Source organism: Diadema antillarum, unplaced genomic scaffold, assembly GCF_040938485.1.
Source record: "Diadema antillarum isolate AM-2024a unplaced genomic scaffold, OU_Dant_1.0 scf00000112, whole genome shotgun sequence".
Lineage (NCBI taxonomy): Eukaryota > Metazoa > Echinodermata > Echinoidea > Diadematoida > Diadematidae > Diadema > Diadema antillarum.
Window position 1 is genome coordinate 863330 of NW_027271001.1, and position 14093 is coordinate 877422.

Genomic DNA, 14093 nt, shown 5'->3' on the forward strand with positions numbered 1-14093 from the left:
CCTGTCTGCCACAGACCGCTAGAGCGGCAAAGGAGCATTATCTTCTTCTCAGCTTTTCAACAGTCAGTTTTGCCCCAGAAAGTGCCAAATAAGACATATCGGATAGGATTGAATCAGACAGCATGTCTTTATTCTCTAATCATTACAATGTACCTGGACACTTTATCCAGAATTCACACTGTGTAGTTCATGGATTACACATAACACAATACCTATGCCAAAAATACCAACAACCCACTCACGTGTGCCCTGCACATCTCCAGTCAAACCTGCCTATCAAAGAGGCTACCTGTCTACAGTGGCCACCTGCCACATATGGCCACTAAAAAAACTCCCTCTGAGAGGAAGGCCATGTCAAAGACCCTGTTTATAGTGGCCACCTGTAAATAGTGGCCATCTTTTTAGTCTCCCTTGGGTGGCCACTACAGACAGGTTTGACTTGTCCCTTGCGCTTGTTCTAGTCCATGGAGCAATATCAAGCCATGGATCTGATCTAAGCTGCCTTTCCCATTCCTCAAAGATCAAACTGTGCTTTATACTGCAAGAGCTGGTCCAAGGTGATGCTGCCTCCGCCACAGACGATCACCACCACAGGGCCCAGGTTCTTGGGCAACTTGCCCTCTGCTCTTAGCTTGCCCAGGACGTCACTGTACACGCACGCCAGGGTCGCTCCGCAGGCTGGCTCAACCAGGATGCGATGGTCATCTGAGAAATGTCAAAAAAGAAAAAAAAATTGTTAGAATGACCAGAAGTCATCATCACTCATGGATCAAATTTTGGCAACGAGACAATGTGTATATCTTTTTTAATGTCTATTCTCATGACTCAATTTAATTCTGTACATTAAATATAAGCATTCGAGTCGCCTTAGGAAGTCACAGGATAGACACATATTAAACACTGGACTCTTAAAGTGACTATGATGTATATTGAATTTTATGCATTTGAGTACAACTGTATAAAGCAGTGCTCATTATTTTTGATCCACACTGTTGTGCTCTTCTCTCTTGTTATATATTGGTTATGCACTATGCATGCATCCCAAAATTTATAGAAATGCATATATTGTACCAGTATATCACACTGAAGCCCAGTGATTATATATAGCTTTTTTATGTTTTTATTGAATACTTAACAAACAATAAAACAATACAAGTGATTATAAAGTTGATATCAGATTACTGGTATTCAAATGGAGCTGAGAATGTTGAAAATGAAAATGATCACGCAATCTGTCTATTTCTATAGAATCACACCAGTGCAGAAAAAGCTCCAGCCATACATGCTGTAAAATCAAATATATTACTACAACATCATGTAGTTGTTCTGCAAGTCTTTTTTCCCCCTCATTTTTACCTGCAAGGATGTATGATTTTGGTGCTTTATTTGTGGCTTTCATACATACTCTGTGCATACATGAGATTGCATGAGTTCTGAAGTTTGTTCATTCCATTAACTCTCTTCATGAAAACTTAACAAAAATAAAAACAACATTTTCTTTTCATGGAAATTTTGCTGACTGGGTTATGCCAAATCCAAAAGTTAAACAATTCTCTGGAGTATTCATCGGTTGTTTTTGAATTTGGCATATTTCTACTTCAGTTTGTACAAGTTTGAATAACAAAAGTGTACAATGTTGTTCAAGATAGGAATAACGAAATATATGCAACATCAAATAATGTGTCAGACAGATCAAAAATCCCTACACTGGAGATAGGATATTTTATATCAAGTTATATGATGTTTCTGTTAATCTGTAAAAGAAAAGCAAAAGAACTAAAGAAAGCTTTAATATGGTACTAATAAATGATGTGCATATGGCATACTTTCACACAGCAGAGATGAAAATATACAAGAGAATGACAGAAATAAAGTGATAGAATAAATACAGCAAGGTGCACACACAATGTACATAGCAGGTTGACAAGGATGCCTTTCACAAAAGGCACTACTGAACAACAGTCTACATACATTTTCTAAGGATAGAGCACATGCATAACACTCAAGCAGCTATCAAATGGGTGACAAAACATTGACTCAATCAGACCTCCCAACCTTTCTGACTGCAAAACAGGGATGATTTGGCTCAAAAATAGGAAAGAAAAAGTAGTTCCCATTGGCGTATGTAGTAAAATTATTCAAAAAAATAATAGGAAAATCCTCCTGAAACAAGAGCTTGGAATGGTGAAAATTCAGAATCTTTTCTAAAAATTTAGAATGGTTTGGAGGTCTGCTAAATGCTCTGCTACAAGAGGAATGCCTTCTTCTATTACTGATAAGTTTAAAGGGTGTGTACAGTTCTGGTCGAGGTGAGGATTTAGCTTTAACGTTTTGCGAGATATTCAGAAACCACTCTAAGAGATGTCAAAGATCATGCAATTCTAAGGGGTATCAAAAGTTTATTTGATGAAAATCGGTTTTGAAATGGCTGAGATATTCAAAAACAAGGTGAAACAAAGAGATCCTAATAAAGTTGTGGCTTGTCGCCTTTTATTATCATCACTTTTTTTGGATATCTCAGCCATTTTAAAACCGATTTTCATCAAATAAACGTTGAATCCTTCTTAAAATTACATGCTCTTTCATATTTCATAGAGGTTTCTCATAATCTCACTTAAGAATGTTCAAAACATGAATCCCCACCTCAAGCAGTACTGTACAGTCCCTTTAAGGCAAAATCTTAAGCACCAAAGAGGGATTAAAAAATTCTCACAAGGGAATGCTACGCCACTCGCTACTACCTACCCAACAGCCGCATGCACGCCTCAACGGCAGCTTTGTCAGTGACCACATGTGAGATAATACTGTGCTGGCTGTTGAGCTCCAAGCAGTGTTTAGACACAGTAGCAGCCCCTAGGGTCTTGGCAATACTGGAGAGCATATACAGAGACAGAGGTGGGGGGAGGGCAGTGGCAAAGAGCAGAGAAAAAACACAGGGCCGGAGTTAGAAGCTGAGAGTATGTCTCAAAGCATTAGAAGCAAGGCTGGAGAGAAAGAACAAATGTGTTAGGAGAACCAAGGAGGTTTGAGAAATGGAGTTCCAACTGGCTGTAAGCATTCAAACAGCTGTCAATTTGTCAATTTTCTTTTGACGTACAAAAGAATCCAACAGGTGCATATGTGACTTTGATAATTGGGGTTCGATGCCGCCGTCTTTCCGAGCAAAGAGATGATTCATTTGGAATATTAACATAATGTCGGCTGTATTTTTTCTTTGTTTTTGTATTAAATGAAATTAAATTTCAGCTAGTGATAAGGCATACGATAAAGAATTCAAAGTAAATCCTGTCCAGGATTATGTCGAAAAGTGTAAATCTGAGCTGTACGTTGTGAAAATTTTCACGTTTTTATCATCTTTCCAATCACTTCCGACAAATGAAACTGATACGGTATAATCTTCAAGTGTAGTTCTTTATTAATTAATATGTTAGATAAGTGTAAAAACATGTAAAGTCAGATGATTTCAATTATTAGTTCATCAATTTTTGTGGAATTTTTATTCGCAAATCCCTTTGTCTGTACCTTCATGTTCCACTCACGTTTCATAAGAAGGGACAGCAAAAGTAATTATCATCATAAAGACATATCTTCCATTCAGAGTGACGAGTCATGGTGCAATGCCACATGGATCAATTGTCTTCCTATCTGTGAGGCAGCTCCAATTTAGCACAATACTTCAAATATTTCTAAGTGGCGGCATCAAAACATGGGATCCAAGGAAATAACATTGTTGTAACTCCATCTCTTGAACCTCCTTGGGAGAACGCAGAGCAAAACAAATCAAATTGTTTTCTAGTGATGAAGGCATATATAATCGGCTGCATTTACATGTAGGCTGTAATCTCAGATGATAGAGTATTGAGTGCAATACAGCTGTATAAAAAAGCTGAAATTTGTAAGAGATTAGATCAAACCAAGGCCAAGAATGAGTTAGATTGGTCAAAGCTGCAGGCAGGGGAGCAGCATCCAGTAAAACGTAATACATACCTAGAATGCGTAGACAACCGTTAATGGCGTCTTTGTCGGGAATGACTTGTGATATGATTGGGCACTCTTGTGCGTATTTGAGACACTGGGAATTAACAGTGAGAGCACCAAGACATTTGCAGACACTGTATTGAGGAATAAAACAAGCCACCGAGAATGACTAAACCTGGTAATTCTGTGTCCGTTAGACTTAAAATACATCACATCTTGAACTTAACTTCTGGTCATCCATTACACTACAAAAGACTAGTAGATTAATCACTGATTTTTGTTTTGTTTTTATATAACATCATTTTAGCACTGGACTTTCATGATCTATCATTTTACTTCATCACCACCTGGGAACAATGCCAGTGGCCACTAATTCTGATGTCTAAAATATCTGATTTATTACTGACCCTACATTCAAACAGAAACTACATAACATTAGCTGCGTACATGCTTGATACTTGATACTTGTTACTTGATGAGGTTACCCCTCTTATAGCTCAAAAAAACTAAACTGGGATGAAGTACACAATGCACGTTGTGGGAAGCTGCAAAGGTGATGATCTTTATTACCAATAAAAAGGGTATGTGATGGGGGTAGATTGATACATCTTTCTTTAAGGAATAAGAGAGCCAGGAGAAGGCTGCAAAGTTGTAATAGTGGGGTAATGAAAACAACATCTATAGAAAGAAATAGAGTTATTGCATTATTTGGATTTTTTTCTCTGGGAGAGACAAAGTACAATAACTCTTCTCCCCCCCCCCCACCACACACACAAATGTATGCAGTAAATCTTATAAATTTACCTTGTGATATCTGGCAAGGTGACGAGTTTCCCAGCTTTCACTGCCGCGCTAAAGCTGTCTGCCCCGAATGTTTCCATGGCAACCACTGGCACGTCGGCCCACCCCACCCTCTGCAGGCCCTGTACCACCCCACACAGCAGGCCCCCGCCCCCGACGCAGGTCACCACCACGCCCGGCTTTTTCCCGCCGAGTTGCTCCTTCACCTCCTCCATCATGGTCTCATGACCTTCCCTGGCACATCAAACGAATTGAGGATGACATTGAAAGTCATATACAGAGGACAAAACAAAGAATAGACGAGGATTCGTGATGTCAAATGATGTGTTGACCGAGGGGCAAAAACAAATTACGTGTGCCCATTAAATGCATAGTTCTAGTATGTAGTAAACATTCTGCATACCCACCTGCCTATATCATGAGACGTGGAATATAAGGCTTGCATGCTTGACCATGCTTATGGAGGGTCCCTGTAAACAATTTTTGCCCTTCACCATCGCTTGATGATGTCTTTCAACCTTGCCATAAGAAAACATTCTTCACCCCTAAATAAAAAAATGGTGCTGAAGTATTTTCTTTCAAATTATTGCCTTCTCTCTTGATTTGCAATATCATGTCATTCTCTTTTTCCTAAACTTGTTTGTTTATGAGCTCTCCTGCAAGTCTGAAACCCCTCAGAGACGAGAATTAAAATCATCAAACTCAACGAATCAAAATTGTGTCAGAGAGCCTGTAAGAGACAAGTCCTTTCCTCCATGCCTCCCTAATTCTAATTCTACCAACTCTCTATGCATGTGACATCAGAGTAACATTAATCTTTAATTTGATTTTTATTTATTTTTTTTCTAATATTCATAATCAACATTTGATGCAATATTTGGTACCCTGGGGTACCAAATGAAAATTCGCCATTTTGTTGAATTAACTATTTTTTTTTTTTCAGGGCTGTACCCTGGCTTACCAAAAAATGTGTCAAAATATTTTTTAGTATTATTATGCACAAAAATGTTTTCTTATTTGTGGTTATCAATTAATGCATGCAAGTGTACTCCGAAAAACACCTATGGTGCTAGTTCATTGCTACGATTTTGCCGTATCCGAATTTGGAATCGGCGTATCTGAATTCGGATACGCATTATAAAATAATGGGCATGAGATGGCGCTGTACAACGCGGTACCCCGGGTTTCAACGGTACCCCCGGTGTACGGCGTGCCGAATCATTTCATTTGATTTACTCATTCCTTCCTTCCTTCCATCATTCATACATTCTTTCATTCATTCATTTATTTATATCTATATATTCATATACTTATTCAATTTTTTTCTGCTACTGTCTCATTGAGGCTCACCAGACATCAGGATGGTCAAAGGGGTGGATGTAAGCAGCTGCGGGGTCCTCCTTCAGAAGCTGGAGGGCTTTCTCGTTTGCAAAGTCCCACACCTACATGTATTAAAAGTGGACCATATGTGACCGTGCACCTCAAAACGAACATAAAGTCGCACACACTGATTTTGCGTGAGGACAGAAAATAAGTGGAATGGGTCAACCTAGCCGAACTTGACTTTTTCATATTTTCTGAAAGAGCGGGCCTTCTTTTACATTATGCTAAAATTTGGTATCATAAAACGGGCAGGAAAGTGTGTTTTCTTAGCAGTTTATCTCGAATATTTTTGGTAGAATAGTGTGATTACGTGTGTCTTTAGAATCCCTTTTTCATTTCTGAAAAACCTTGTCCACACTCTTCACTTTCAACTCTAATTACTTTTGAAAGGATAGTGCTACTGCTTTGAAAGTTGGCATTAATTATGGACAGAATGTGGTCGGTAATGAGGCGTGCTTAATTTCAGTTCAATCTCATAATCCCTTCATTGTTGTTACTCTGGTGGTTTACTTCCTGTTTTTTTGTCCCATTCATCGCACAGCCAGCACGGTTTGGTAAAGATTAAGCGCTTGAATAGACACTGTACTTCAGAGCCTCTTTTCTCAGTTCGCACTTTTCCTGAGTTTGTGCTTTCTTTCCAATATTAAGATAGGTTAGGAGAGTCCATTTCATTTGAGTTATACATCATTTTAAAGCTTAAAGTCTGCTCTTTCAGAATATGGTCTGAACTAAAAATTCGTGTCTGGCGACTTTTTGTTTTGAGGTGCAGGGTCACATATGCACATTAAGCATTCCATCTTCAATCATAATCATAACTACTATCATAGCTAGTACTTGTTATTAATAATTATTAATTTGCCCTAACTACTGTATCCATTGTGGTTAATGTTACCTAATAATACTAATAATGGTAATGATATTGTTGAAAATATTTATAACCAGAAAGCAGTCATATAATGACATGATGAAATAATTGACATATCAAATTTGACATGGTGAGAGAGCAATATCTGAAAGTACTTCTATTCCCCCAATTTTTATCTTAAAGCTTACCGTATTTTGAATGACTTTTAGTGACAGCAAGACTAACACAACTTCTATGCAGCCAAACTATGTATTGCTCCCTACATACATGTACAGTTTATCAATATATTTCTCCCTGGCACACAAGGTAACTATGATGATCGTATTCGTGAATATGCCAGAGCGAATCATCAGAGCTGGAGACAGTACCCTGCCATGGACGATGACATCTGCTCCAAGTTCTTCCAGTTTTCCGGCCACAAACTTTGGGGTACTCTCGGGCACCACAACGGTGGCTTCCATGCCCAGCTGCCTGGCTGCATAGGCGGCAGCAATGCCGGCATTTCCCCCTGCAAAGTTAGAGAAGAACCACGAATGAGTTGTACGTACAAGATGTTGTAGGCCTACAGTATCGGTCACAAAAACATAAGCAGATGCCAGAGTATTTGAATGCATTGAACATCAAAAGAATTCAACATCATTATTTCTCCCTTTCATAAAATTTGAACTCTGTGCAATTTCTGAGCACTAAATACATCATAATTTGTAATTCATAAAATCTTCAAATAACAGGCCTTTCCACTCTGTTGTCGTTTTTTTTTTTTAAGAAACTAGTATACGATTGTATGTTTTATGGCTGGGATCATTGCACTTTTCATATTATGATGGTTCTGACCATTAACACTTTGAAATTGTCTTTATGATTGTAGCAACAGACATCATAATTATTGCAGCTGTTTTGATGTATTGTGACGAATACGCAAATCATTACAACACCTTCAACCTTCACTTTCAGTTTAACTACTTCAACCACTGTGCTATCATAATTCACCATCCAAGGGTCTTAAATTGTAACCATTAACAAGTCCTAGAAACAGCATTGATTTGCATACATTTTTGAAGATTTTTGTCTCTCAAATTGGCAATTTCTTATTTAGTGAAATCCATTTTATAGTCCATCTTTCATCAAAATTGAATGCTATGTGAAATTCAAACATACCAAAGGTACCAATTTAGCAATGAACAGAAGGTTGGTTGTAGTAAAATTTCCAAAGAAATTGATGAATTAATTGATGAAATCGTGAAGAAAGGGAGAACTAGGATGTAGAGCACAAACAAGGGTAACGAGCGTGAGAGATTATGAATAAATGCCAGCTCTCACAATATCGCTTTGATAGCTTTGCCTATGACACAGCATATTGTCAAATCACTCGCAGAATAGTACACACAGATAGTCCACACACTTGAACTATGGACACTTGAATGACATGTATTGATTAATGACACTTACCACGATTGTGCTGACATTTGATTTGAGCTTTTTTGGCTGTTAATTAAGCACGCACTGAGTCAATAAAGGTTGAAATAGCTCAAGACAGAACTTGCTTCCATAGATTTGCGTGCATTCAAATAGCAATTACTAAGAATCAATATATGTCACGTACTAAATTACTTCAGAATCATATTTACCTGATGAGCTTATTATCTTAGTGCAGCCTCCTTCCTGTGCCTGAAATAGGTAGAAAATTTAAAATACAGGTTAGTAATATGCCCATCATGAATATGCACTTCATTTGTTTGGGAAACAACCAAATTGTTCATACTGAATTTGTTTGTGCTAGGTAAACTTGCCGTGATAGAAGCCGTATGCCTACACTTACAGGCAGTCATCCACGTAGAGACAAAATGGCAATGCATTTGACTGCTTCTGCGTAAGAATGCAAGCAACCTACAGGTACATTGTATTTTCAGTATAGCCACAAGGCTACAAATGAAAGGAATCTTTTTCCGTTTCCAGTGCGGATTGTTCCTTGTGATCCATGTTTATATGCTGGTGGATACAACACACATGTTGATATGAAAATTATTATTAATGAAAAAAAATCAAAGTTAACTAAAATACAACCTCGATGTTTCAAACGTCTGTACTGTATCACAGTAAACCAGAGTCAAGATTGTACATTCAAATGTCCAATAACAATTGAGTTGAGTTTATTAACAACATACATGTGAATATTGTAATATTATAACATGAAATCCCACAGTGTAAGATACAATAACATGAAATTTTTATGAGAACACAATGATTTTGTACAAGGTTCTTACAGCTTTGCAAGCATATATATTTTACATACTTATATCTACCTTACATAAGAATACATGCATTATAATAGATTTAGTTTCGTTGTGATACATTTATCACTGAAAAGGCAAACTAGAGAATGTACAGCACTGTAGACATACATGCATAGACAGAGGTCCCCCCCCCCCCCCCCCCCCCCCGGCTTAGACGCACCAGCGTATCCTGGATAATGATCTTGTGATCTTGGGAGGGCGACGGTTACTATGCGAGGGAGCCAAGCGACCGAGCGAGCGGAGGGAAGGGGGGGGGGGGGGAGGAGAGGGGAGGGTGTGGGAGGGGATGTTCCCCCCTCCCACGGGGAGAACTTTTTGCATTTTGATGTTGTAAATGTGACCCTGCACCTCAAAACAAACAAAAAGTCGCCAGACATGAATTTTTAGTTAAGACCATATTCTGAAAGAGCAGACTTTAAGCTTTAAAATGATGTATAACTCAAATCAAATGGACTCTCCTAACCTATCTAAATATTGGAAAGAAAGCACAAACTCAGGAAAAGTGTGAACTGAGAAAAGAGGCTCTGAAGTACAGTGTCATGTCTATTCAAGCGCTTAATCTTTACCAAACCGTGCTGGCTGTGCGATGAATGGGACAAAAAACAGGAAGTTAACCACCAGAGTAACAACAATGAAGGGATTATTAGATTAAACTGAAATTAAACATGCATCATTATCACATTCTGTCCATAATAAATGCCAACTTTCAAAGCAGTAGCACTATTCTTTCAAAAGTTATTAGAGTTGAAAGTGAAGAGTGTGGACAAGGTTTTTCAGAAATGAAAAAGGGATTCTAAAGACACACCTAATCACACTATTCTACCAAAAATGTTCGAGATAAACTGCTAAAAAAACACACTTTCCTGCCCGTTTTATGATACCAAATTCTAGCATAATGTAAAAGAAGACTCGCTCTTTCAGAAAATATGCAAAAGTCAAGTTCGGCTAGGTTGACCCATTTCACTTATTTTCAGTCCTCACGCAAAATCAGTGTGTGCGACTTTATGTTCGTTTTGAGGTGCACGGTCACAAATGGTTCAATTTGATGTATTTTTTTGCGTCTTTTATCGACTTGAAACCCCCCCCCCCCCCCTGCTTAGACGCACCGACAGCGTAGCCTGGATAATGATCTTGTGATATTGGGAGGGCGGTGGTTACCATGCGAGGGAGCGAAGCAACCGAGCCTGAGCGAGCGGATCGAGGGAACGGGGTGGGATGGGGTGTTCCCCCTCCCACAGTGAGAACTTTTTGCATTTTTATGTTGTAAATGGTGCAATTTGATGCATGTTTTTCCGTCTTCTATCGACTTGAGGGTGTGATGTGGATTATTATTGAACAATTTGCCTATAAAGTGGGAGCATTTAAATAAACTTCTTGTATTAATATATTGTTACAATTAATTTCATGAACGTTGTCTGTTAAGCAATCAAACAGAAAAGGCATGCTCACGAGGGTGTATAAGGGATATATTTCTCCTCCCACACGAAGCTGATTTTACATTTTCAGACCTGAAATTGAGTGATCTGGTGGAAACTTTTGGTGCAATACTTGGATTTTTTTCTAGCTCCCCCACCCCCCCCCAAAAAAAATATTTACCAGGGTATGGAAATGATTTGGACTTTTTTTCAGGAAAGTGTTAATAGCAAAATCACGGCATTTAGCTCTTATTCCACGTGTGCATCATCTGTGTGTATTCACAAAGTCTAATGAGGTAGAGGGGGAGAGTGTGGGGGGGGGGGGATGCCCCCTCCCAATCGACGGAGCTTTTGCGTTTTTGAAATCAAGATAAAGCGATCTGAAGCACACTTTTTGTGAGAAATTTGGGTAGTGTGATTTTTCCCCCGATTTTTCCCCTTTCTTTCTTTCTTTTTTTCACGATCCAAAAGTGTGGGGGGGGGGGGGGGGGGGGAGGGGCTGCATCCCCCCCCTCCTCCCGGTTCCGCAGCCCCTGACATTGATAGAGGAAGCAGAGCTACAGACTGTATAGCTCAACCCTACAGTGTACAACTGTACATTTTACTTCCACTCCCAAACTGCACAAAACTTTAAAGCGATCTACAGTGTACCTGCGTTGCACTAGCTACAATCTAGTGCCTGCTTTGCAGGTTTGATTGATGGGTCAGGAAGCATATGTACAAACTTGTACCACAGAACTCAAATCAAGATTAAAAACATGATTCACAAACAAGATTACAAGAGAGATTTTTCTATTGTCTGAAAGTGAACTATTCTTTACATTCAAGCATTTACTAAAAGGTCTCTGACCAAAGATGATTACAATTGTGACTCATGATTGTCCACACGATGAACATGTGATGTCTATCTCGGCACCACTGTCAATATAAGTCCACTTGTAGTTCAGGCGAGAGGTCAACAGTTTACATATCGGTAGCTCTGGACCATCATTCCGGATATTAGGTTGTTTTATTGTTCCTAGCCCAATTTACCTAGAGCTGATCTTTGAAATTTGGCAAAGAAAGTTTAAGTTTACAATGTAAGTGATCTTAAATTACAGTCAACAGCTGGGTTAAAGTCCATTTAATGCAGTCCGTAGATTGAGACGTAAATTTATAGCCTATAAACGGCTGTTAGAACCTTTAGGAAGTAATCTCTGTCATTAGTTACAGAATCTCTTTATGATCAAGAGTGGTGATTTAGTTCAGTCGGTAGCGCATGTGATGACTCCAATTCTTAAAGGACCAAGGTTCAATTCCCGAGTCTCTCTGAGCAATGTTGTGTGTATAAAGACATACATGTACAATGTAATACCAACCCCTCTTGTAATTGAGGCAAAAACACTCTGTCCCTCGGATAGGACATTGGAATGGGTGTGCCATGTGTGAGAGAGTCACAACTCATACAGACTATGTGAAAGATTCTGTTTTGATACATTCATCTGATCATCACAAAGTCAGAGCATGGTGCTAACCCGACTTCATTGGTGGAGTGGCCACCGCCTACACGTTGTAGCATTCCCACACAAAAACATTAATGCATTCATCTTCCATGCATGAAGCCTGCATTTTAATGAAAAACTAGAAGATGCACATAAAATATAGCAATTTAGATACAGATTTACAGCTTCCGGCAAGAATGTTCAATTCAACAGTCTTCTTTTGTAATCTTTAACAGGCTGTAGGCCTATAAAGAGTATATTTTGATTTTAAATTATTTGTATGCAGTTTATCAAAAAGATTCTTCTGTTTCTTCTTGTTTTTTTTTTCTTTTTCTTCTTCTTCTTCTTCTTCTTCTTCTTCTTCTTCTTCTTCTTCTGCCAGCTCTCTGTCCTCCTCCTCCTCCTAATTCTGCTATTCTGTATTTCTCTATCTCTCTCTCTCTCTCTTTTTCGGGGGGGGGGGGGGGGGGGGGGGGGGGCTGGGTTATCATGGTTAAAATCCAGATATTAAACAATATTGAGGATATCCCCTTTATTAATATCAATGATGTTCTTTATTCATTTTTTATACATAGGTTCTGACTTATATACTATATCGTGATAGAGACCTCTCGCTATTCGTGGCTAGTGTATATGTAGGAATTGACCGAAAGATCGGTCTGTATCTGTCCGTCGGGGAATGTTACGCGGTGACTGCGTCTGGCTTCACGGATCCCCTCCACAGCATTAATGGCAAAATATAAAAGAGTCCTCCGGACAGACGGATCTTTCTGTCTAATGTAGGAACTGCTTACTACATAGGACAGGAGTAGGCGACTTACCATACATAGCCTTAGCCCGGGCTTAGTTAGGCCATAAGATATACTAGAGTGTAGTGATTATCCATGACCATAAGCCTTATTATAAGAAACAGGTTGTGAAAACTTTATACTTTAAGTTTATGACAGCTAGCTAGACAAGAAGATGGCATCTAATTCAGAATGTAAACTTCAGTTCTACCTTCTTGCATCGGTTTCCAATGCCCCTGATCTTGAAAGAAGCTGTCGGCTGCATGTTTTCACACTTGATGTACACCGGGGAACCAGCCAGCTTTGACATGGGAATGCTCTCCAGCAACGGAGTAGCAATATGCAACTGGTGATTTGTCGCAGCAGACATACTGCCCTGGATCTGGATGTGTACGACGTGAGAGGTAAAAATTCAGGCGAGCTTGGTACTGTACCAGAGCTTGTGAAGTGTCAAAACGTGACGTGTATGCGATCGATTTGGTGGCTGTGGTAGTGATTGTGGACTGTTGCATGTAGAGTAGCTCACAAAACAAGGAAAGATGCAGAGGTAATTCAGCAGGTAATAAGCCGCCGACGTCCGACAAGCCTGACAACATATGCAGACAGCTCCGTACTCGACTCGTGATCGTAGACAGCTAGCTGCGTAGAATAGACCTCTACACCGCGTTATAACGTTAGACGCGTGGCAATGTGCAATGCCTGGCATAGTGTGAGCGTCTGCCGAAATGCTAATTTTATCGCACGCCGCATTGCCACTGGCCGAATTGAGGAGGTACGAAGTGGGCGTGTACTTAGTCTTTGATGTACCAGTTTTGTAGACTTCTTAACAAATCGTAGAATTACGTTTGATTTAGTATATCCACCAAAATGTGGCTCGATATGTGATGAAAACACATCGATGGTTGATTTCTTATGTCTACATGTTTGAATATTTTGAAACAGCTTAGAAATATTATCTGAACATAAATCAATGGCATTTTGGTTCATATTTTTTGTTTGAAACTAAACTGAGGTCTGAAATACATCCGTATGAACTGTGCAGTCAACCGTGGCAACGACTACTGAGTATTCACTTGGATCGATCACAA

General features: G+C 39.2%; 1 protein-coding gene across 1 annotated transcript; it reads right to left on the reverse strand.

Moving 5' to 3' along the window:
* Positions 1–514: 514 nt before the first annotated feature.
* On the reverse strand, positions 515–13424 carry LOC139719611 (L-serine dehydratase/L-threonine deaminase-like). Its single transcript, XM_071631019.1, has 7 exons — positions 13217–13424; positions 8656–8695; positions 7396–7535; positions 6130–6221; positions 4783–5013; positions 2746–2870; positions 515–705 (listed from the first exon to the last, which is right to left on the reverse strand). Exons 1-7 carry the CDS (start codon positions 13373–13375, stop codon positions 515–517), a joined length of 978 nt encoding a protein of 325 aa, XP_071487120.1. The 5' UTR covers positions 13376–13424.
* Between the last annotated feature and the right edge of the window lie 669 nt (positions 13425–14093).

What these genes read in the sequence shown, in the direction of transcription:
- LOC139719611 (XM_071631019.1), bottom strand. Translation starts at nt 13,375, where the DNA reads ATGTCTGCTGCGACAAATCACCAGTTGCATATTGCTACTCCGTTGCTG. An exon ending in TTGGAAACCGATGCAAGAAG is followed by an intron (nt 8,696 to 13,216) that starts GTAGAACTGAAG and finishes TACCTATTTCAG; the next exon opens with GCACAGGAAGGAGGCTGCAC. An exon ending in TAAGATAATAAGCTCATCAG is followed by an intron (nt 7,536 to 8,655) that starts GTAAATATGATT and finishes CTAACTTTGCAG; the next exon opens with GGGGAAATGCCGGCATTGCT.